Source organism: Nanorana parkeri, unplaced genomic scaffold (assembly GCF_000935625.1).
Source record: "Nanorana parkeri isolate BGI_ZX_2015 unplaced genomic scaffold, ASM93562v1 scaffold2, whole genome shotgun sequence".
Classification (NCBI taxonomy): Eukaryota; Metazoa; Chordata; class Amphibia; order Anura; family Dicroglossidae; genus Nanorana; species Nanorana parkeri.
This window is the reverse complement of record NW_017306270.1, coordinates 2,846,717-2,870,823: the sequence shown is the minus strand read 5'-3', so window position 1 is coordinate 2,870,823 and position 24,107 is coordinate 2,846,717. Positions and strand designations below refer to the sequence as shown.

The window sequence follows — 24,107 nt, the reverse complement described above, 5'->3', positions numbered from 1 at the left end:
CACATGGCCAACATCATCGGGAGTTGGCTGTCTCTTCCTGGTTCTTGCAGCCTGCCCGCCAATGACGCAGCACCCCTTCCCGGTCTGTGCCAGAGCCCGCAGTGCGATTGCCTGTACTGCAATACCCTGTGTTCCAGTGCAGTGCGATAAAATAGTGCATGCACTGCGGGCGGGAGGCGTGTTTGCGGTGCCATTGAAATGAATGGCATGTCACACCCCCTCGTTCATGCCAGGAGACTCAGAGATGAACGCACTGGATGGTGTGAATGGGCTCCCAGTTTGGCTTCCCTGAACTTCCTGTCCAGTATAAGAAGGCTATACATAGAATTTGGGGATAAATATGGAGCAAAAGTGATACCACACCCAAAAAGGAAATGTACACTGAGTGGCCAGATTATTATGACCACCTGACGTTTGAGAGGGGAAGATTGAAAATGTGGGTAAGAGAGTCTAGGATAGAGGGGAGGGGGACCGAAGTAGTTTTGAGGGAACAGGGTCCAGGGGGCAAGTGGTGAGGTGGGTGTCAGAGAGAAGCTTAGTAACCTCCTCTCTGGTGCCAGGGTCAAAAGAGGAAAGTAACAAGTTTGCGGCCGGGAGCCGCTATCTAATAGCGGGAGACTCCCGGAGCTTCCGGGAGAGTTGAGATGTCTGCAATCTGATCTCGAATGGTATCTTTTTTGTTTTTGAAATGAATGGCGATATCCTGGGCAGTGAGTGAGTTAGGGGGTGGTGGTGGTGGAGGACATAGTAGAGACTTGAAGGTAGAAAAAAGTTGACGAGGTCTGGATGAGAGTGTGTTAAATGACAAAATAAGTTTGTTTGGCAGCACGGAGGGAGGAGTTATATTTTATCAGGACAGCTTTGTACAGGGTAAAGTCTTGCAGAAGTGGGGGTTGGCGGCGCGGGGGGCGTATTGTGGAACCTGGCCTTGGGGCGGCAGGGGGAGTAAATCCGGCCCTGGTGACAGTGTGCCTTGTAGGGGGAGTCAGTGTTGGGGACAGGGTGATTGTGAAACTGACCAGGTTGTGGTCTGAGAGTGGGAAAGGGGTGTTGAGAGGTTGCAAGGAGTGCATAGGTGGGAGAAAACAAGATCAAGTGGGTTACCATCAGAGTGAGTAGGAGTCTGTGTCCATTGAATTAGATCAAAAGAAGAGGTTAGGTTAAGAAATTGAGTGGAAGCCGGGGAGTTAATGTTAGTAGCAATGTTAAAGTCACCAAGAATGATAGTGGGTATTAGCCAGGGCTTGAGAAATTTTAGGGTGTCTCACCAGTCAGTCAAAAATGTCACCAGTCAGCATGACCGGATTATAGCCTTGCAATTTATGCTAACATTTTTGGGGGACAGATAGAGCTTTCTTTTGGTGGTATATAATCACCACTGGGGTTTTTATTTTTTACTATATAATGATAAACGTATCGTAAATTTGGAAAAAAAAATGTTCTCCCTACTTTATGTTATAAAACATTTATCCTTACCCATATTTTTGGTAAAATATAAAAGGCTGGCTCATGTCGGGTAAATAGACACCAAACATGTCAAACTTTAAAATTGTGTGCGTCCACAAAATCGCAATAAAATACTCACAAGCCGCTGATGACCGCTAATTTTAAAAATACCGGGCCTGTTCATTCAAGAATTTATGAATGGGGTATAAGGAGCACAAATGATAAAGCAGAGGAGGCAGTGGAGAAACAGTAGGTTAGGTAAAGGGGGCACGTGAGAAGGAGAAGGGGGAGCAATGGAGGAGCAGCAAGTGAGGTACAGGGCCACAGGGAGACAAGAAGGGGCAGTGGAGAAACAGTGTGTGGCATATAGAAGGCACAGGATATGAAGGAGTGGAAGAACAATGAATGAGGTATAGGGGGTAGTGATGGGCTCGGGCGTGTTCACAGCTCCACGTGCCGAGCCCGCCAAGAAGCTGACAGCACCGCTGCGCTAATCACAGGTAGTGAGACATTTTCCTGGTGCGCAGCTGCAGAGATCGGGATATGTCTCAGTACCTGTGATTGGCGCTGCCAGCTTCCTGGCGGGCTTGGCACGTGGGGCTGCGAACACGCCCGAGCCCATCACTAATAGGGGGCCATAGTAAAGGATCAAAGCGACAGCATTTTACCGTGTTTTTTGGAAGCACATTTTTATTAACCTTCCAGCACCAAAACGCGATTAAAACCGCTCGCTGATCAGCACGTTTCTACTGAAGTCTATAGAGAAAACGAGCTGATCAGTGCAACAAAAGTAGCTCAGGGAGCATTTCAGGCGACAGGCGTACTTAAACGCGCGATTCGTGTGAACGGCCCCCATAGGAATGTATTGGATTTTAAATGTTGACATTTTAGCGCAGAAAAATCCATGCAAGGAAACCGCCCTGGTGTGATCAGGGCCTAGCAGATCAGTACCCTTGTCTCTTCTAACAGACCAATGCCATCCTCTCTTCCCTCCAACAGACCGGTGCCAGCCTCTCTTCCATCCGACAGACCGGTGCCAGCCTCTCTTCCTTCCAACAGATCGGTGCTATTGACTAATCCCTCCAACAGACCGCTGCCAGCCTCTCTTCCCTCCAACAGATCGGTGCTATTGACTAATCCCTCCAACAGACCGCTGCCAGCCTCTCTTCCCTCCAACAGATCGGTGCTATTGACTAATCCCTCCAACAGACCGCTGCCAGCCTCTCTTCCCTCCAACAGATCGGTGCTATTGACTAATCCCTCCAACAGACCGCTGCCAGCCTCTCTTCCCTCCAACAGATCGGTGCTATTGACTAATCCCTCCAACAGACCGCTGCCAGCCTCTCTTCCCTCCAACAGATCGGTGCTATTGACTAATCCCTCCAACAGACCGCTGCCAGCCTCTCTTCCCTCCAACAGATCGGTGCTATTGACTAATCCCTCCAACAGACCGCTGCCAGCCTCTCTTCCCTCCAACAGATCGGTGCTATTGACTAATCCCTCCAACAGACCGCTGCCAGCCTCTCTTCCCTCCAACAGATCGGTGCTATTGACTAATCCCTCCAACAGACCGCTGCCAGCCTCTCTTCCCTCCAACAGATCGGTGCTATTGACTAATCCCTCCAACAGACCGCTGCCAGCCTCTCTTCCCTCCAACAGATCGGTGCTATTGACTAATCCCTCCAACAGACCGCTGCCAGCCTCTCTTCCCTCCAACAGATCGGTGCTATTGACTAATCCCTCCAACAGACCGCTGCCAGCCTCTCTTCCCTCCAACAGATCGGTGCTATTGACTAATCCCTCCAACAGACCGCTGCCAGCCTCTCTTCCCTCCAACAGATCGGTGCTATTGACTAATCCCTCCAACAGACCGCTGCCAGCCTCTCTTCCCTCCAACAGATCGGTGCTATTGACTAATCCCTCCAACAGACCGCTGCCAGCCTCTCTTCCCTCCAACAGATCGGTGCTATTGACTAATCCCTCCAACAGACCGCTGCCAGCCTCTCTTCCCTCCAACAGATCGGTGCTATTGACTAATCCCTCCAACAGACCGCTGCCAGCCTCTCTTCCCTCCAACAGATCGGTGCTATTGACTAATCCCTCCAACAGACCGCTGCCAGCCTCTCTTCCCTCCAACAGATCGGTGCTATTGACTAATCCCTCCAACAGACCGCTGCCAGCCTCTCTTCCCTCCAACAGATCGGTGCTATTGACTAATCCCTCCAACAGACCGCTGCCAGCCTCTCTTCCCTCCAACAGATCGGTGCTATTGACTAATCCCTCCAACAGACCGCTGCCAGCCTCTCTTCCCTCCAACAGATCGGTGCTATTGACTAATCCCTCCAACAGACCGCTGCCAGCCTCTCTTCCCTCCAACAGATCGGTGCTATTGACTAATCCCTCCAACAGACCGCTGCCAGCCTCTCTTCCCTCCAACAGATCGGTGCTATTGACTAATCCCTCCAACAGACCGCTGCCAGCCTCTCTTCCCTCCAACAGATCGGTGCTATTGACTAATCCCTCCAACAGACCGCTGCCAGCCTCTCTTCCCTCCAACAGATCGGTGCTATTGACTAATCCCTCCAACAGACCGCTGCCAGCCTCTCTTCCCTCCAACAGATCGGTGCTATTGACTAATCCCTCCAACAGACCGCTGCCAGCCTCTCTTCCCTCCAACAGATCGGTGCTATTGACTAATCCCTCCAACAGACCGCTGCCAGCCTCTCTTCCCTCCAACAGATCGGTGCTATTGACTAATCCCTCCAACAGACCGCTGCCAGCCTCTCTTCCCTCCAACAGATCGGTGCTATTGACTAATCCCTCCAACAGACCGCTGCCAGCCTCTCTTCCCTCCAACAGATCGGTGCTATTGACTAATCCCTCCAACAGACCGCTGCCAGCCTCTCTTCCCTCCAACAGATCGGTGCTATTGACTAATCCCTCCAACAGACCGCTGCCAGCCTCTCTTCCCTCCAACAGATCGGTGCTATTGACTAATCCCTCCAACAGACCGCTGCCAGCCTCTCTTCCCTCCAACAGATCGGTGCTATTGACTAATCCCTCCAACAGACCGCTGCCAGCCTCTCTTCCCTCCAACAGATCGGTGCTATTGACTAATCCCTCCAACAGACCGCTGCCAGCCTCTCTTCCCTCCAACAGATCGGTGCTATTGACTAATCCCTCCAACAGACCGCTGCCAGCCTCTCTTCCCTCCAACAGATCGGTGCTATTGACTAATCCCTCCAACAGACCGCTGCCAGCCTCTCTTCCCTCCAACAGATCGGTGCTATTGACTAATCCCTCCAACAGACCGCTGCCAGCCTCTCTTCCCTCCAACAGATCGGTGCTATTGACTAATCCCTCCAACAGACCGCTGCCAGCCTCTCTTCCCTCCAACAGATCGGTGCTATTGACTAATCCCTCCAACAGACCGCTGCCAGCCTCTCTTCCCTCCAACAGATCGGTGCTATTGACTAATCCCTCCAACAGACCGCTGCCAGCCTCTCTTCCCTCCAACAGATCGGTGCTATTGACTAATCCCTCCAACAGACCGCTGCCAGCCTCTCTTCCATCCAACAGAACGGTGCCAGCCTCTCTTCTATCCAACAGACCGGTGCCAGCCTCTCTTCCTTCCAACAGACCGGTGCTATTGACTAATCCCTCCAACAGATCGGTGCCAGCCTCTCTTCCATCCAACAGACCGGTGCCAGCCTCTCTTCCTTCCAACAGACCGGTGCTATTGACTAATCCCTCCAACAGATCGGTGCCAGCCTCTCTTCCTTCCAACAGATCGGTGCTATTGACTAATCCCTCCAACAGATCGGTGCCATCTTCTTTCCTCCAACCGATTGGTGCGGTCGACTCATCCCCCCAACAGATCAGTGCCATTGACCCGTCCCTCCAACAGATCAGATAACCATGTAAGATAACGTGCACGTTTGCTTTTCCGCCCCTTTGTCCTGACCTAACCGAATTTCCCCTCCACAGGTGCATACTTACCTCATTCCAGCGGCCTGAGCATCTGGTGTTTGTTTACATCCTGGTCAGAGACAAATGGATCCATGATGTAAACAAACACCAGAGTCTACAGCCTCCAGGAGGAAAGGACAATGCATCTGTGGAGGGTGTTGGGGGCCCAGTTAGGTCAGACCAAAAAGAAATAGGGGGAGTTCGTCTTAAAGCGCACTTATCCTTTAATGGTTTGTGTAAGCATTATTTTTTTTACATTACAAACCACGCCTAGTTTTAACCACAGCTCAATCCAACTCTTTATCTCCCTATAAATTGTTTTTATGGACTGACAACACTTAGAACTGACCATCCACTTAAGAATTAGTATTCCCAGATGATCAGCAATGCTGGCCTTCCTGAGCACAGCATGACCTAGCACACCCACTTACAATACAGAGGCCCTGTCCTCCCCATGGAGATGTATGCGCACATACATATGCTATTCATTTAGTGGAGTGTGCATGCAGTCAAGCAGAGCATGGGGTCAGAGGTCAGACTGGCAGCCATTAGTGTGAAGTGGGTGACCTTGCCCTCCAAGGCCATGTGACCCCTCCATCTAGTCCCGCCCTCTGCAGCCATCCATTGCCCTACACGTGAGTCTGTCAGCAGTACTGACAGCCAGCGCAGAAATTATGAAATCAGGGAGGATGGAACTATATTGACAGACGGCCCTTCCAATCAGGATGTTCGTTACATTGGCCCACCTCTTCGGGATTCTTTAGCCAATCAAATAACAACATGCAGGGAGGGCGCTAAAGGGCGAAGCCTTTGACCAATGGGCGGGATGGCAGCAGTGAGGAGCGTGGCTGGCCACCAATGAGCGTATGGATTACGCAACTGCGTCCGCCTGGCTATGATGGATACGCCCAATGGCCGCGGGGTGGGTGTGTCCCTAGGCCCCCTCCGAGTTTGTGGGCTTTTCGGTGGCGCCACCACGGCGGTATCGGGTCCTTCTCGCACCCAGGAGCGGCGCTCAGGGGCCCGGATAGGCGGCCAGGAGGAGCCCGGAGACTGTACCATGGAACTGGAAGCCGTGCTGAAAGAGCGGGGTGCCTCCGCCGGGGATCCCGCTCGTGTTCTGGGGGCCTGGGTCAAACGTGGCTGGCCGGCCGGGTCCGACACTGAACTGATGAGCAGCGCTGCCGAGTCCAACGCTGGGAGCAGAGCCTGCGACCTGGAGTACGAGGAGCTGCCCGAGGGATCCACCGTCACCACACACATGCTGGCCGGTGCCGTGGCCGGGATCATGGAGCACTGCCTTATGTACCCTGTGGACTGTGTCAAGGTGAGAGACACGTGGGAAGGGGGCGAATAACCGGGGACCCCCATCATTTCCGGTGCTGGGGGAAGCAATCACCGGAGGCCACTCTCACTTCCGGTGCAGGGGGTCACCTTATATCATATAACCCCTGAGTGCCAATCACAAGGCTCCCTCTCAGCATAGATCACCTCTGGGTGCCAATTGCAGGGGCCCCATCCCTACATAGATCACCTCCTGAGTGCCAATCGCAGGGGCCCCATCCCTACATAGATCACCTCCTGAGTGCCAATCGCAGGGGCCCCATCCCTACATAGATCACCTCCTGAGTGCCAGTCATAGGGGGCACTCACCTATTCCCTCCCCCTCATATGACTTCCATAGAACCTCAGGGGTGGGGGTAGTTCTGAGTGCCAGTCACTGGTTCTCCAGACATATCTACCATGTAGAAGTCACTGAGTGCCAATCACGTGGGCCCATCCAATACATATGACTGCCATATAATACCTTTGGGGTGGGGGTAGCTCAGAGTGGCAATCACAGGGGCCCCACCCTATATGAATATGGCTGCCCTAATACTTATATGCAAATATTTCCACAGTGGGTCCCCCTGATATCTACACCCCTTCCATAGCACTCCCTATAAGTGCCAGTTACCAGGGCCCACCCTATATTTGTGGAGTTGGGGCTTCCCCATTTATCTTATAATACTTCTGGTGCAGCACAACCACCAGGGTTCACCCCAACGTATGGAGCAGGAGCAGCAAATCACTGCCGGTTACCAAGGTCAACTCATTCTCAAGCTGGGGTTTCCCAATTACCTTCTCAGCCCTACAACCTAAATATTGGGGACAGGGGACCTTGCTGAGGGCCAGTCATCCTGGACCTTAACTGCATTTCCAGAGCTGGGTATTCCTACTGATCCACCCAACATATCTCCACAGTGGTACCTTTGGTGAAGGGTGTAACCCTGCACCAGGGGCCCTTGAGAAATTTTCAGAGCATGGGGTCCTGGCATATGACTTTCATGATGTCCCCCCAAAATCAGGACACCCGTTCTGAGAGTCATTTACCAGAATCCGCTTCCAGCATTTTCAGGGTACTAATAATCGGGGGGGGGGTTCTGGTTTCCCTACAGTCCATCACCTTCATAACTCTAAAAATAAAGAAAACTTTAAGTGCACAAAGGTGCTCGTTCACACTGTAAGCGGTGACTGGCATTTTTCAGCAACTGAACAACACCGGTCACTGCTAGGGCAATTGTTTTCTATGTGATCCATGCACCACCTCTCCCCCCAAGTGCAGACATTGTTACTACGTGCCTTCTTTATATCTTATTGGTGTCTATTGATCTGCAGAACTACCTCCATGTGAAATCATTCCAGAAAGCCGAGCTGTCCCCACAGCCATAATCACAGATACTCGGTAGGGATGAGCTCAGGTTTGGACAGAACCCGATTCGAACCTGAGCTCATCTAAACACAAAGGTACATGGGCCTCCCACCCAATAAGCTGTGATTCAAGGCATTGGCCATAAACAAAAGAGGCGGGGTGATGGTGCTGACTTCATTTATCTGCCTGATGGGGTGACACGAAAGGAGCTTTTTTCAGGTTGGCAGGGCTTTGGTTTGGACCGGGTGCGTACTGTAGCCCGCCGAGAGTCCTGCTTCAACGTCTCCCTAATGTCCGTCAAAGGGGTTTTCACTACATGGGGATGGGGGTGTTGATACCCAGCACAGAATGTCACCCGTCCAATACCTTTTTGGGGTTGGGGTGTGACAAAGCTGATTGTCAGTAACACTAGAGACTCATTGTATTCCCACATGTGGGATCTCCCCAATATTCAAAAGGCTCATCACTCCCATATTAGTTCCTGAGCAGTAGTAGTCTCAGCAGGGGGACCTTCCTTTTATCTTTTTTGTTTACCTCTTCCCATATTACCCTTCCATGCTTCTGGGCCTTTATAAACTTTTAAAACCAACATCAGTACTTCCCTTTTAATCTTCACATATCTCAAGTTATAGGTGAAGAGGACTCATTAATATAGAGTTCAGGAGCCAGCAGGTTTTTTTTTTGTTTAGGAGCTGGCTGCATTGACCACAACATGAGAAGACCTGAATGACCCCATCTCCACCACTGGCACACATGGACACCAGCCCACATGCTAAAACAGACTGTTGTAGTGTGCAGCTGATGTGAATGAGCCCTTAAAGAGGTAATATAAGGGAAACGGTATCATGGCAATAGCTGACCACATTTTTCTTTTCTCTCCAGATGGTTATAAACATGGAGGTCCATTGGATTCAGCCTGGTTGGGTTTCTAACAGGGATGCACCAATAAAGGTTTTTTTCGGTATCGAGTACTGATATCTTTTTTCGGTACTCACTGATACCGAAAGTCCTATTAAGGAATCCAGGCGGCGTGTTATGAATTGCCACCTGGGTTCCTGATTAGCCGGGAAGATGTCTCCGTGCTTCTCGTCACTAGGTGATGAGAAAGCATGGAGCCCGCTTTCTGGCCAATCAGGAAGCAGGCCGCCGTGTAATGACTCATGTATTGACTTGCTGCCCGGCTTCCTGATACCGGAAGCCCAAGTATCGGAGCATTTGGACGAGTACTCGCCCAAATATTCGGCATTAGCACCAATACCGATGCTAGTTTCGGTATCAGTGCATCCCTAGTTTCTAAGGCTTTGTACTCATTCTGTTCAACTGATTACCAGATGCCGGAAGTGTGAGATTCACTTCTGTGCATTGTGGTGTGCGGCAAAGTGCGCTGACTGGGTTGGTTGGGGTACCCTTCATAATGAATGGTACAGCACTAGGTTCTAAGTATTAGTTGGCATTGTGGTGCCCTCGGGAACAGTGGTGAAGTACTTAAGACAAACCCAATAGCTGCTTGCTCTTTGCTCCCATTATGTTGAATGCAGACAGTTGGAGACCACGGATTGCAGTAAGTGTTAACAGCAGCCGTCGTAACTTCTTACTGGATCACTTCCTACATCCTGGTTGTCGTGTGTTTGTAGAGTACATTATGTAAAACGCACCGGCTTCGTCCTCTGTGAGCAGGCAGCCAGGGGTGGTATGCGTACATGTGGGTGTAGCACATCTTAAAACGCAGCAAGCTGCCAACTTGAGATTGCAGCAAGAGTCTGCTATAATTATAGCGTTAAGTAATTTGTCTGCGGCTGCATGGAGCTCAGGAGGACTTTCCCTGAGAAACTGGTTTGGGCTTGGCATGTATGCTGGGGAATAGAAAACACGGGTAATCGGATCTCCTGACTAATCTGCACAAATGCACGGCTTCAGAAGCAGTGTTTTAGGGCTTTTAGTAGTTGTTACCGGAAAGCTGAAAGAAGATGCATCCAGCGGGCGGAATTGTTGTCGAGGATCAACTAAAGCTAAGCTTACATTTGGGAAATCTGAAGTGGCTGATTGCTGAGTGTCATAGCCATGCCATGTTCACTTCCCAGCAGGTATCAATGTAGTCACCCGCACATGTGTAAAATGCCTGTAGTCAGACGTTAAACATACGTGGTAACACTAGAGGGCAGCGACATTTCGGAAAATCATTAAAGGTCCCTTCATCGGGCAAATCAGGGCCTCTGAAGGACCTTTTAATGGTTCCGAAATGTTGCTGCCCTCTAAGGCTACCATGTATGTTTAACGTCTGCATACAGGCATTTTACACTTTGGACCTTTGGTGTGCGGGTGACTACTTTGATACTTGGAGTACGGTGGGAGATCGACTGTCACTTCCCACCAGGGGCACCAATCTTCCTGGACTTTGCCTTCTTCTCGTGTTTGGGTGAGTTTCCTCTACATGCTTCAACTTTTGGATTGTGAACGAAACACTAATTCAATGAACTGGCTTCATACAGATTGGCATTGTAGAAGTAACAATAAGGAAAGAATAGGAGGAGGTGGTATCAAAGTGTCCCTGTTGGTGAACTAAAAGTTAAAGCAGCACCACGGATAAAAAAAGAATGCAAAGACCTTTGAGGAATCGTCCCCTGAAGCCCCTGAAGTCTGCTGAGATGCATACACTGCTAGAGGTGTTGATCTCCTGTGTCCCCCTGCAGTACTCACCGGGTTCTCCTGCTGACCTCCTCATCACGTCTGTGTCCTGCAGTAATGTAACTGATCATGCAAGACCAATTAACGCATAGACAGTACCACATCTATACCCTGCTTTGCTGCCGCATACCTCCATTGTAGCTACCACCAAATACCAGTGACAAAGTGAATGGTCTCTGCTCTACATATATTCTGTGCAGTACCTTCATGTATGGACTTGCTGTGTGTAAATATAAAGACCTGTTGAATGGCTTCCTATTTGTAGTACGTGAGATTTTTTTTATACGTTAATTTTAGAGCCTTGTGGTCTAGATCCGTGTTCCCGAAACTGCTCAAGTCCTACCCACAAAGCATGTTTTGCATATATGTACAGGACGTGTTAGAGTCTGCACAGTGTATGTGATTTGGCGACCTGTGTAGATGTTCACAAAGCATGGACTGTTTGGGTAACGCTGATGGAGATGAGTCTGCACAAGCTGACTCCTGTTCTTGTGGAGACCTGTGAGCCCCAGCGGGACACGTGACTTGACTGAGTTATATAAAGATGTGTCAGCAGTGTATTATTTGCATGCCCGCCTGTTCCGGTTTATATTGCAATGTAAGGATGGTCCAAATATTTTCATTCTGGGCTCAGGCAAATACATTGTGCTTTAACATGAGCCACGCAGGTGAAATGTTTTGCAGGGATAGTTTGTGTTGTCTGCAGCTTCCATCTTTCAGGGGGAAACTATAAAGAGGTTGGTTGCCATTCCAAAGCAGGCCATACACTGGCTGTTTTCTTTCATGGGGCTGATGAAGAAAGAAAAACACTCCATTCCATCATACACGTCTAACAGTGTGCACGGGGTAGTCCTTAGACAAGGCTATTGTATTCCGACATCGGCAGGAGGCGTGCCTTAGCAGAGGCTGCAGTAGATGTAGGAATTGAGATGCCACATCAATTACAATTGTCCTGATTGTAACTTTATTTCATTAGGGTCAGGGACATTTAACCCCTTCGTGACTGACGACGTACAGTGTACGTCGCCAGCATCGGGGCTGTTTAAACAGACTCCCGGCGACTTTTGCCACCGGGACTCTGTTTAAACTTGTAGAGCCGACTGTCGGCTTTACAACAGAAGCGATCCTGGCGACTTACCTGTCGCCAGATCGCTTCTGCGTCCCGAAGAAGGGGCCGCCCCCCCGCCGTGCTTCCCAGGCTCCGTTGCCCCTCCTATGGGCCCGGGACCGGCGATCTTTGTGTCCGCGGGGAGCTGGGGAGGAGGTCGACGAACTTCGATCCCCTCCCCGTTGCAGATTGCATCACTTCCGGTCCCTGGGCTGTCAGTTCTGGGCTCCTGCAGCCCAGCTATAAGCTATTGAAGTGCGATCTGCACTTCAATAGCTTATTTCCAGTGTAAAGGTGACACTGAGGGTCTTTTGGACCCCCAGCATCACCTTAAAGAGGACCTGTCACCACCATCTGCTATTACATGGGGGGGCTTGCAAGCCCCCCCATGTGATAGCAGTCAAAGTAAAGTAAAAAAAAAAAAAAAACAGTTTTTAAAATTAAAATGAAATAAAATAAATCTAATAATAATAAAAAAAAATTTAAAAGTACCCCGCCCCCGCGAGCACGCGCGTCGCCACGTAAACACGCGTCGGGTGCGCCTACGCATGAAAACGACGAACGCGCTACACATGTTGGGTATCGCCGCGCACGCCGGAGTGAGAGCAATAATTCTAGGGCCAGTATTTTGGGGTATCTCTAAATTGATGACCTGTGGGGGCTTTTAAAGTGTCTTTTATTGACTTTTTGGGGTACTGCAGTTTTTCGCCGTTTCACGGTCGCACGCAATCTGTAAACTGGGCATGTTGGGTATCGTTTTACTCGTTGTAACCTCATCTTTTATATTTCATTAAAAAAATGGGTAATTTGTTGTGTTTTGGGGCATTTAATTAAATTTGTCACTAAATTTTGGGGTTTAATAAGGAGTTGCGCTAATATTGCGCAACATAAAAATTTTCAACTACCACCATTTTATTCTATAGGGTCTTGGCATTCAGAAAATATATAATGTTGGGGGGTTTTACGTCATTTTCAGGCCTAAAATGTGGAATATAACATGGGTGCAAAAATGGAAAAAAGGGCCTCAGTCATGAAGGGGTTAAAGTAGTATTAAGGTCTGGGTGCCATAGGCTCCTTCTGCCATCAATCAAAGTGTTGGTCAGGTCCATCAGTGCTTAATGAGAGAAATCATGTATGTGGACTACAATCCCTGCAGCTTGAACGTTATATACTGTTGTGATGGAGATACTTCTGGTTTGGTTGCAGTCACTGTTCGGCCGCAGATATTTGGACTGGCTCCTTTAACAAAAGTCGTGGAAGGGCCGGGGCGCGGTTGTAGTGGTCCTGAGGGGGCCACAAACTGCCTAAATGTTGCCCAAGTCAGCAGGATTAGGCTGAAATGCCAGCAGTGTGTGGCCAGCCTAACCCATACTTAGAATATTGGGTCCCGATTATCAAAGTACCAGGCAGGCCAGATCCTCCTTTTGGGATATGGTGGAAGAATAAAAAAGGGATAGTCTTGGGATGGTACAGGAACCAAATGTTTGTTTTTACACAAGAATGAATTATTGGAATCGAATGTCCTTTTCTCTTCCAGACCCGGATGCAAAGTCTGCAGCCTGATCCCGCAGCTCGATATCGCAACGTGATGGAGGCCTTGTTAAAAATCATCCGCACAGAGGGACTCTGGAGGCCGATGCGAGGAATGAATGTTACAGCAACAGGAGCCGGCCCGGCCCATGCCCTCTATTTTGCCTGCTATGAGAAACTGAAAAAGACACTGAGTGATGTGATCCGCCCCGGGGGCAATAGCCATATAGCTAACGGTATTGACGATTCCTGTCCTGCCTAACATTCAACGATTGTAGGAGTTTTTTTGTCCCCCAGCCCCCCTGTGTGTACCACTGGGGACCTTACTAATCAGGATCACACTGCCCACTATGTTCCTGGGCTTGTCGCTTCACCACTCTGTGCCAGGAAATGCCATCCTAGAATAGTGCCAATACACCCCTGAAATTCAATCCACGTCCAGCCAAATTCATAGAAAACAGTCACTCAGTAAGTGAATGAGTGACCAGCGATTGGAGTTCCTTCCCTTCTGCATTTTAAGATTTTTTTTCATCCCCCCCCCCCGGTCCCGAACACCCGTATCTAACATGGCATTTTGCACCGTGAAAGACTTGCAGTGGGCGGTGTAATCGTAAGACTGATGAGAGAAAAGGAAATTGTTTGTAGACTTGTTTTTCCACTGACTGCCGGCGGCAAACCCGCCTTGCCATCAATGACAGCATTGTTAATTCATTGTGTAGCAGTGCAGCGTCCTTGGCTTCAAACATGACTGGTCCTTTTCCGCTGCTGAACAGCGAATCACAGGAGCCGCCTGGTGCCACTAGCGCACGCACACGTCTCAGCATTGTCGCTTTGTTTTTTTCCTCTGGGCTGTGTCGTTGCTAGAGATTCGAGTTGTGTGCCAGCCGCTCGCCATCCTGTTGTGTGTTTGATTGGTCTGTGGGGGGCGCCAAGGTGTACGAAACCAGCCGATTTCTGGGCACCGTGAAGAGAGGGCAGCTATGTCTTAACAGCTCCTGCTGTGCTCTTTGCTTAATCCCAGGATTTCATTCTCTATTTTATGTGATCTGAGGTTTTAGGATTTGAGTAACCAAAGTGCTGATCTGTCAATTCATTTAAATAGCTCCACTCACAACTAACGGTGTGTTATTAGGTGAAGGAAGTCTGCTAAAACTCAGCCAATGATTACCTTTAAAGTAAACCTGCACTGAGACCTGCTGCCATCGATGACATCTCTAGAAGATGCTGTTCGCCAGGTCGTCTTGGAGATGTAACGGCTTCAGTACTTCCTGACCTGACAGAAGCATGTGGATTGGATATGCTGACTTCACTGGCTGCTTGCTTGTTCCAGCCAGGCAGCTAGCATTTTCCAATGGCAGCATAGGTTTCCTTTTAAGGCCGTCAGTCATTTTTGTAAACTTCTGTGCTTTTTAATGAATGCTGAGCTCGATCATACAACAGGTGGAAGGAGCGACTCGGACGCCCTGGGAAGTGACAGAGAATGAATGTTTATATCGGAGTGCTGCCATGTTACTGAGTTACCTTCTCTGTTTTACAAGTGGGGCCCAGAGGATACCTGATCAGACCTGTGCCTTCCTGTATTTGGAAGCCCATGCAAGAAACTGAATGTCAGACAAGACACAGAGAGCGCCTCCATCGCATAAAAACGTTTTAATAAACGAATTTTAAAAAATGAGGTCACGCCTCCTTCAGAGGTTCTGAGGAAGGAGGCGTGACCTTTGAAACGCGTAAACCACTTCACTACCAGGGAAGACGAACAGCCGGTGGATATGCACCTTTCGTTCTGACCCTTTTATGCCTGTTTTTATTCGTCCTTTTGTGAGTACCTTTTATACCATTTTTTAAATTTGTTTATTAAAAAGTTTTTATGCGATGGAGGCGCTCTCTGTGTCTTGTCTTGCAGTGCTGAGGTTGTTCTGAACCTGGTGAGAGCCGCCCCGTTATCGCCATGCACTCCTGAACATCATTGATTTAATACTCTCTTGAACCAAAATCTGCTGGCGCGGTGTTTGATTCTGTCTGAAGAAACTGAATGTGTTCGCACAATGTGGTGCCATCCACTTTGCTGACGCATGTTAGTGCATTGCCATACGCTTGGCAGCAACACAAGTCCATTGGCAAGGTGCATTGGTTTGCCATTCCGAATGAATGGCACTGCGTTGCACCATTTAATGTAACTTGTGTTGCGGTAAAGCACGCTATAACACAGTGCCATAGTGTGAGATAGTCTTCTCTTCTCTTCACTCCCTCCCCTGTCTGAGCTTCAGGTCATAACTAGGAACCTACACGTGGCTGAGGACTCCCATAAGACAGCACTGGTCATCTAAGAAACAATTACCGCTGCTGTCACATGGAAGGAAGGCATGTCACATTCTGCCACTTACCTGGAATTGCTGGCTATTTTTCTTTACTGCTGGAGGCCAGACTGTGCAATGGGGGGAGCTGGTATGGGTTGCTGGTGGGGTGGCCTTAAAAAGGAATCTGTTACTTTGACATCACTTTGGAAAAGCACAGGTTTGCATTAGGATTATATGTCCTGTATCCAGACAGAGCTTGAGAGCAAACACATGGTGCTGGTTGGTGAAAACTAGGGATACACCTATACCGGCTTTTCGGTATCAAGTAGCGATGGGGGTTTTTTTCGGTACTCGCAGATATGGAATACTGGTACTGGAAGTCCCATTTAAGGAAGCCAGGCGGCGGGTAATGACTCTCTGCCTGGGTTTCTGATTAGCCTGCTTCTCGACCAATCAGGAAGCTAGGCGGTGAATCATTACACGCCCCCTGATTGGCCGGGAATCCAGCTCCATGGTGATGAGTCTGCTCGGCATCAGAACGCCAGGCAGCGTGTAGTGACTCGTTGCCTGGCTTCCTGATGCCGGAAGTTCCGGTATCGGGATAGGCAGTGGGAGCATTTGGGTGATTGGATTCCCATCCATTTTCTGCTGGACGTGTGTGCAGAGTGCTGCACAATGCGGGATATGTGAGCAGTCTTCTCATGGTTTACTTACACAGATTGTTTGCAGAGTAGATTAGATGGGAGACACTTCATGAAATTTGTAATCTCACTGAGGGGCAATGCCGGCAAATTCCAATGACCCTCCTTGAACCTTGATGGTATAATGACGTTGGCTTGGTACAATGAACTTCCCAGGGTTCATTCAGTTCTACATTCTGGTGTCTAAAACTCTATATCCCCCCCACAGTCATGCTGGAGTTCTACATTAGATCTTCTTGTTTACGTGCTGGGATTAGTATGGGCTATGCTGTACTTCTCGGGTGTAAGCGCTACAGGTCTGATAGACACCGGTTTGGTCGTGTCTCTGCCTCCCTCTCAACCTGGCAATTCACAAAGTGAAGTTTGGGGCTGTGAGTTTTATGAATGGCCTGGAGAAGAGGTGGTAAAGACATGACCAGTGTTGAAATCTGAGCGATTACATCCGAGCGGGACTGCGTCCCGGGAGCATTACATCCCGGGAGCTGCACTAATCCCAGCATGTAAACCAGCCGATTTGTTTCATGTAGAAGAAAGCCGGAATGACGAAGGATTGACTTTGAGGCAATGGGAAGTAAATTGTGGCCGGGTGTTAATGGAACCTGAATGCAATGAAAAACCATGTGATGTGCAGACGACACTTAAAGTGACGCTAAACTCCGGAGTTAAATCTTAACAATGGATTCAAGTACCTTAACTATTAACAAAAATAGATCTTATTTGTGTATCACTCAGCGGCAGATCCTCAAATCATCTCTGAATTGGTGCTGACACTGTCCTTCCTTCTGGAGGGGGGCTACTTTTGTTTCCCATGGTCCCTGTGTGTGTTGTGAAGTAGTCACCGCTCCAAGCTCCCTCCTGTGATGGACTACAATCTCACATTTTGTTTACTGTACTGAGATTGTAGTCCATCACGGGAGTGCGCTTGGAGCGGTGACTACAACACACTCAGCTGATTTAGTGATGCCGGGCGAAAAAGGTGCCCAGTGTGCAAAATGTGGCCAGTTTATCAAAAACCGGCTGAAATTCGTACAGTGTTGCCAGCTTAGCTGCAGCATTTGCAACAAAGAAACCATTAAACCGGCTTAGCTACATGGTAAGACTAAAGCAGCCAGGGGCCATTCTGTAGCAGAAGAAACTGACTTTTTTGTGTGTGTGGTTGCAAACAAGTTGCGTCACTTGATGACCTCATATTTCCCTCATTGATGGGATCTTCCCACTGCTGTGCCCATTACAAAGCTAAATGCTAGTGTGACACTTCTGATGGAAGAAGTCTCCATATTGTAAAGGAATACACCTGTTAGATTGACTCCATCATGGTTGTTGGAGAGGGCAGACCTACACACTGCTGTAAATCTCTCACACTTGGGGTCTTAGGAGGATGGAAGAATTTCGAGTGATTCAACACCATTACCTACCTATAATTGATAGGATTTTTGGGAGGATTTGACCTTTAAAAGTCCACCCAGTACTATGCTTTTATTTGTGGGTGGAGCTATTTTGTAGCAGGTTTAAGATGCATTTCAGCCGACCGGACTTCCTTTAACCAAAAGTGAACATCTGTGTAGCATTAGAAAGAGGTCCTTGTCTCCCCTCCATTATAATAGAAAGTGACACCAGATCTCACCAGCAGCATGTTTATAGGACACCAGAAAGTGGTTGTCTGTTCAGGATCTCCCTGTATAGTAACGTTTCCTGTAGGTCCTAAGTTCTCTCAAGGCACGCACATTTTTGAGCTACATCTCCACCTGCTGGTGACATCTTGTAGCACAACCTTAAAGGGTCAGTGCACCCAGCAAAATGATTTGTTGGGGGGAGCTAGTGGAACCTAGCTGAGACACCTACTGTTTCTTTTGGTAATTTTGGCAGACAGATCGCCATACTCTGCCTTGTTCTCACCTTAACATTTTAGGTGGCCCCATGCATAATCTAAAATACATTGGGGGGAATTTATCAAGGGAGTTGCTCCACTTTTCTGTAAGTGACACATTTTCCATGTTTATGTGCACCTTATTTATCAATGCAGTCTAAGCCTTGCTAACAAATGTCATTTTCATTAGACATGTTGGGGGGAATTTATCATAGCTATTGCGAGTGTTTGAACTTGCACGGAAAATATATTTGCACCAGATTTATGATGCTAGTGCAATGTTGTTGATAAATGAGGTTTAATAGACTCCAGGAAAGAAGACTCTTAACTCCAGGCAAAAAGCTTAACTGTCACATCTGGAAGAAGTGGTCTTGGGGATTTCTTAAGTTGTGAGTGTTTTCTTAAAGTGACATTAAACCCTCAGATTTTGTAACATAAACCAATACTATAATGTGCGCCTTACTGTAATCCATGGTAGTTTCCCTTCTCTTTGCTGCTCTTCCTTTTTAAATCCTCATGTCTTCTCATGCTTGGGGAGAACTTCCCTTTGCAGCTGAGTGCCTCTTCCTGTAGTGCTGGCTCAGGTTACAAACCTACACACAGACACCATGTATCCATTCCTGAGACAAGGCAGTCTGCTGCAAAACAGAAGTTCTGCCCAGCATGAGAAGAGAGAAGGATTTAAAAGGAAGAGCAGCAAAGAGAAGGGAAACAACCATGGATTACAGTAAGGCACACATTATAGTATTGTTTTATGTTAAAAAATCTGAGGGTTTAATGTCACTTTAAGTTCTGCTCCAGTTTCAGACAGCCCAGAACAAGTGCAGATGAAAACAGGTGCAAAAAACATGCAACTGAAAAAGTAGTGCGAGCTCTGAGGAAAACAGGGACGCATGTTAAAATACAGATTTGCACATAGGAAAAAAATGATCTAAGAGGCTAAAACTGTCGCAAGTGCTTTGATAAATTCCCCCCATTATTTTCCAGAAATCCTTGGGTAACTGAACTCTGTCATTAGCAAAAGCTGAGAATCATGTCCCAGGTACTGACCCTTTTAGGCGTAATTATTTTGTTGTGGTGAGACTTCGGTCTAACTGATACTTCAGATAACATCTGGAGGCTTTGGAGGTAAGGCCCCCCCTCCCCATGTTACCACATAGGTGTATCCCCAATCAAATTCTGGATTTTCTGACGGAAGTATAAAGTTCTCAGCATCCAGTCTCCGATTTGAAGAAAAGACCTTTTTTTACCTGCAGGAGCTCCGATAAACTATCCTAAAGAGGGTTTCAAACCAAAAAAATGGGGTGATCTGTTGACTAAAGAATGCAGGAGCTGCTGGTAATTCAATGGAAATGTAATGAAGGTATTACAATGTGACTCTTGCACAAGAAAGAAGGATGGGTGTTAGCTGTAGTAAGTGGATGCTATAAGCAACACACCCACTGGGGTCATAGAGGCAGTGGATTTGTATACCGATCACTAGTAATATTAGTGCAGAATTTAGAACAGAATCTAAAGCTGGCCATATATTGTTTGAATGTCGGCCAAAGTACAAGCTGTAAATGACACTGCAAGCACCACCCGGCTCCACAAAAGTCGATTGAAAGAAGAGTCCAGGTTGTAAAAAAATTAACCCTTGGAGTGTGACTCCAACCCCCCCCCTTCCCTGCAGTGCAAGGGTTTTGGTATAGGGGCTCAAATAAAGAAGAAATACTCACCCGATCCTTGGTCCTGCTAGACTGCTTCTTCTTCCCCGGGGCTCCGGCTGTCTAGGCCCTGCTGAAGTTATCACGTCTAAGACGGTCCATTCACCTGTATTAGACGTGAGGACGCCGGGTGACATTCCGAAAGCCAGAGTGGTGGTGAACGCTGACTGCCATAGGACTGAGGATCAGGTGAGTATTTCTTCTTTATTAGCACCCCTAGAGAAAAAAAAAACAGATCATTTAACCGTTGCAGTGCGGTGGGAGGCTTTAATTTTTAAGGTTTCATTTTCTACAACCTGGAGTCGTGTGAGCCAGGTGGAAAATTATCGGCCGAACAGTTCGTGTCTTATCTGCAGTCCCTATGCTGGTATTCAGACAGCTGTGGCTGCCTAAATACAATAGCAGCACTGGTGATCCCTCCATCCACACTGTTTATCATTGGGGGAAATAGATTGACTTTCACTCAATCCGAACAAGAGAAGTGAAGATGTTTATGGCTAGCTTAGGCTATCTATTAGACTGGAACAGTGGATGCTTCTAAAGATCCTTAAAGGGTAACTTTACCTAGTGGTGTAAGCGGAGGGGTTTGTGTTGGGCTGGGAGTGTGTAAGCGGAGGGGTTTGTGTTGGGCTGGGAGTGTGTAAGCGGAGGGGTTTGAGTTGGGCTGGGAGTGTGTAAGCGGAGGGGTTTGTGTTGGGCTTGGAGTGTGTAAGCGGAGGGGTTTGTGTTGGGCTTGGAGTGTGTAAGCGGAGGGGTTTGTGTTGGGCTGGGAGTGTGTAAGCGGAGGGGTTTGTGTTGGGCTGGGATCGGAGGGATTGTTGTTTTAATACCTCTTTCCCTGCTCTTTTGGTCCAGTCCTCTGAACCAGCAGACCTGGGAAATTTCCTATAGGTGTCTGTGGAGATGATTTGCTACAGCATATCCAGCCATTCTGACCCATAATAATCAGGGCTGCTATGTGACCTAATAAAAGGTGTTGCAAAAAGGGTCAACAGTAATGGGTACCTAGCTTGGGATTTATCGAGGGAGCCGATGGAGAGCTGCAGCCGGCAGTGCATTTAATGTCAGTGACTCGGATTGGAGCTATAGGCCAAATATAGGGATTTTGTGTGGACATTGCCCTTGCTCACTTGTGACAGTTTTTTTGTCTTCCAGGGGCCGCTGGCTGTGTAGCGACACTGTTACATGATGCAGCTATGAATCCTGCTGAAGGTGAGTTGACTTTGTTGATGTGGAAGGCTGGATGACATTTAGGAGCCATATTAAAGCTCCCATTGAGCACAGTGTATTCTCTTAGCACACCTCTCTCTCAGCAAGAATGCCTGATAGTAAAAATGTGCTCCTCTCACTGGAATTCTTGGCACCCCCTATAGGCTTCTATCCAACCTGGGCCAATACATTCCTTTCATTCTGTCTGCAGAAAATGGAAAAATGGCATTCCGATCAGGCCTGCCTGTCAGTTTTTTCGGGAGGACCTGATCGGGATCTCAATGTGGTCAGTCGGATATACGAAGGCATGCGTCCATTTACATCTGATTACCTGCGAGTCCGTCTAGGTTAAGGAAAAACCCCTCTTCAAAGGTTGTCACCAAAACCAGTGTCCCCATTGGAGGATTCCCCCTCTATTCCTGTTCTTTCCCTCACTTTCAGCCCCTGATGTCAATGATAATCAAGCAAGATATAATGAGAATCTCCCTAGAAGGGACCCTAAAATAAAAACCTGACTGGTGCTAGTACTTCTCTGCTATAGATGCACTTTATTGTTCAGTCTTCCAGCACCATTTATGTTCAGATAATTGGTTTCATGCAATGCTGTTGTAAAGTCAGACTAATGTTTTCCTAACTGGGAATGAAACTCTCAATCCATTGGCAATTTACTGGCAGGCTGAATCACTCAGTGGTCTCTTGAATGTTTTTGGATGGGCGTTCTCCTACTTAGTTGCTGTTTTAGATCTCATCCACCTCACTTCTCCTCCTGCAGCAAAGGTGTTACTACTTTTATATATTTTCCAGTTTTGGATAGAGTTGGGAAGGGTTGCAGCTCTTTCTAATCGGGTCCGCCAGTAAGTTTTTTTCAGGCGGACCTGATCAGAAGCCCAATGTTAGTCTATGGGTAGCTGGATGTAAATAGACGGGTACCCATTTATACCCGGTTACCCCGGCTTCGGCCATGTCCAGAAAAACAAACGGATCAGAGTTCCGCTTTGAAGGACCTAATTGTGCCGGAACTGAGGTAATATGTAAACAGACACAAATCTATGTAGAGCTGATTTCCCCTAGACCAACATTCCCCCTAGACCAATTTTCGTTTTTTCGATGGAGGAAAGAGGCCTTTAACGCTTTGTTTTTATAGCTCACTGTGACCCTGTTTGGGAGGGGGAATCTCTTTCACTTCCTGTTCGTGTTGTATGTATGTCAAAGTCTTCAACTGACATGACAACACAGAGACTGGTTGAGGGTAAAACCAAGTGGAAACGGTGCCATGAAGGGCCGGCAAGGGGCCCTGTAGTCATCTGAAGTTTTCAGGTTAACAGATCTGAGTAGAATGATGAATGGCTGAGCTTTGCTATTCCACAATTTTATAGATTTCCACTGGTCAAGTGGGTTGGGATAGTGGCAGAGCTCTATCACATGTGTACTGTCAAATAGGCACTAGGAAACCTATTTCTTTTTTGAGGCGTAGGGGTAGGCCAGAACACCCATGACCTTTTTGTTGTCTTTGTCCCTGGAGATTTTTCTTTCACTTCCTGTACAAATGACACCTAAACCTGACCCAAGTTATCGCCTTTCCCTTCTCTATCCAAAACTGACAAAAAGGGGGTTGGCTGATGTTACTTAAACCTACATCTCATGGAGTCTTCACTAATGTCCTATCACTTCTTCTCCCCAGTGATCAAGCAGAGGATGCAGATGTACAACTCGCCATACCGGAAAGTGACGGACTGTATGAGAGCCGTGTGGCGGAATGAGGGTGCTGGTGCCTTTTATAGAAGCTACACGACGCAGCTGACCATGAACATCCCCTTCCAGGCTATACACTTTATGACCTACGAGTTCATGCAAGAGCACCTGAATTCCCAGAGACAATACAACCCAACCTCCCATGTGCTGTCTGGTGCCTGCGCAGGGGCAGTGGCCGCCGCGGTCACAACACCACTGGACGTTTGCAAAACCTTACTGAACACACAGGAGTCGCTGGCCTTGAATTCCTCCAACATGAGCGGACATATCACAGGCATGGCCAATGCCTTTAGGACGGTTTATCAAGTAGGCGGCGTCACGGCCTACTTCCGAGGCGTTCAGGCCAGAATCATCTATCAGATGCCCTCTACAGCTATTGCGTGGTCTGTGTACGAGTTCTTCAAATACATCATCACCAAGCGTCAGGAGGAGAGGAGGGCAGGTCACTGAAGCGCCATACCAAAGCACAGCCGTTAGAGATGTTCCAGGCCGGGTTAATGAACTCGTCAGCCTGCAAGATCTGCCTTTCTTTTAATGTTTTATCTAACCTGTTCTTAGCGCGCAGAGAGGCCTCTGTCCTCCATCACTGTCCCTTATACAACGCACAGAACAAAGACAGTATGTGTTGTTCTCTACCAGGTTCTGCCTTATGTTCATTTTGTCGCACCGTAGCACCTTTTTAAAATGGCAAATCCCTGGTACCATCACTGGACCGCAGGCATAAATGTTTGAAGAGAGAACGGTTCTTGTTCCCTACAGCACTTAATAAAACAAGTCCTTTTTTTTTCTCTCTAGCCCTGCTGGAAAGCTGAAATGGTTGTCCTAGCAAAGCTGGGCTGAGGAAGGTATCCATTACACCCAAACATATAATGGCCGCCTTTTACATTTTTGGAAAACCTTTGGTTGGCACACGTTCCCTGGTATCCTAAAACTTGCAGACCCCCATTGCTGACCACCGTCTGAAAATGCAGATAGCTCGTCATGCTGATCCACTGGCTTTGTGTGTGGTCAGTGACTTGAAACATGCACACCAATGAGTAGTTCGATGTCATTGGCTGCCTGGTTTTCTGGGTCAATGACTCAGCGTTGAAGCTAGCCAGCCGGGCAGCATGCATTTTCAGAAGCAGGCCAACAAAGCTAGCCTG

At 48.2% G+C, this 24,107-nt stretch overlaps 1 protein-coding gene across 1 annotated transcript; it reads left to right on the top strand.

Moving 5' to 3' along the window:
- The first annotated feature begins 6,332 nt into the window (after positions 1 to 6,332).
- Positions 6,333 to 23,646, top strand: SLC25A28 (solute carrier family 25 member 28). Its single transcript, XM_018562567.1, has 4 exons — positions 6,333 to 6,742; positions 13,438 to 13,666; positions 21,157 to 21,213; positions 22,892 to 23,646. Exons 1-4 carry the CDS (start codon positions 6,476 to 6,478, stop codon positions 23,410 to 23,412), a joined length of 1,074 nt encoding a protein of 357 aa, XP_018418069.1. The 5' UTR covers positions 6,333 to 6,475; the 3' UTR covers positions 23,413 to 23,646.
- The last annotated feature ends 461 nt before the right edge of the window (positions 23,647 to 24,107 follow it).

Excerpts from the sequence above, each read along its gene's own strand:
- SLC25A28 (XM_018562567.1), top strand. The coding sequence starts at position 6,476 with ATGGAACTGGAAGCCGTGCTGAAAGAGCGGGGTGCCTCCGCCGGGGAT. Across the intron at positions 13,667-21,156 it reads CAATAGCCATATAGCTAACG|GGGCCGCTGGCTGTGTAGCG; the intron begins GTATTGACGATT and ends TTTGTCTTCCAG. Across the intron at positions 21,214-22,891 it reads AGCTATGAATCCTGCTGAAG|TGATCAAGCAGAGGATGCAG; the intron begins GTGAGTTGACTT and ends TCTTCTCCCCAG.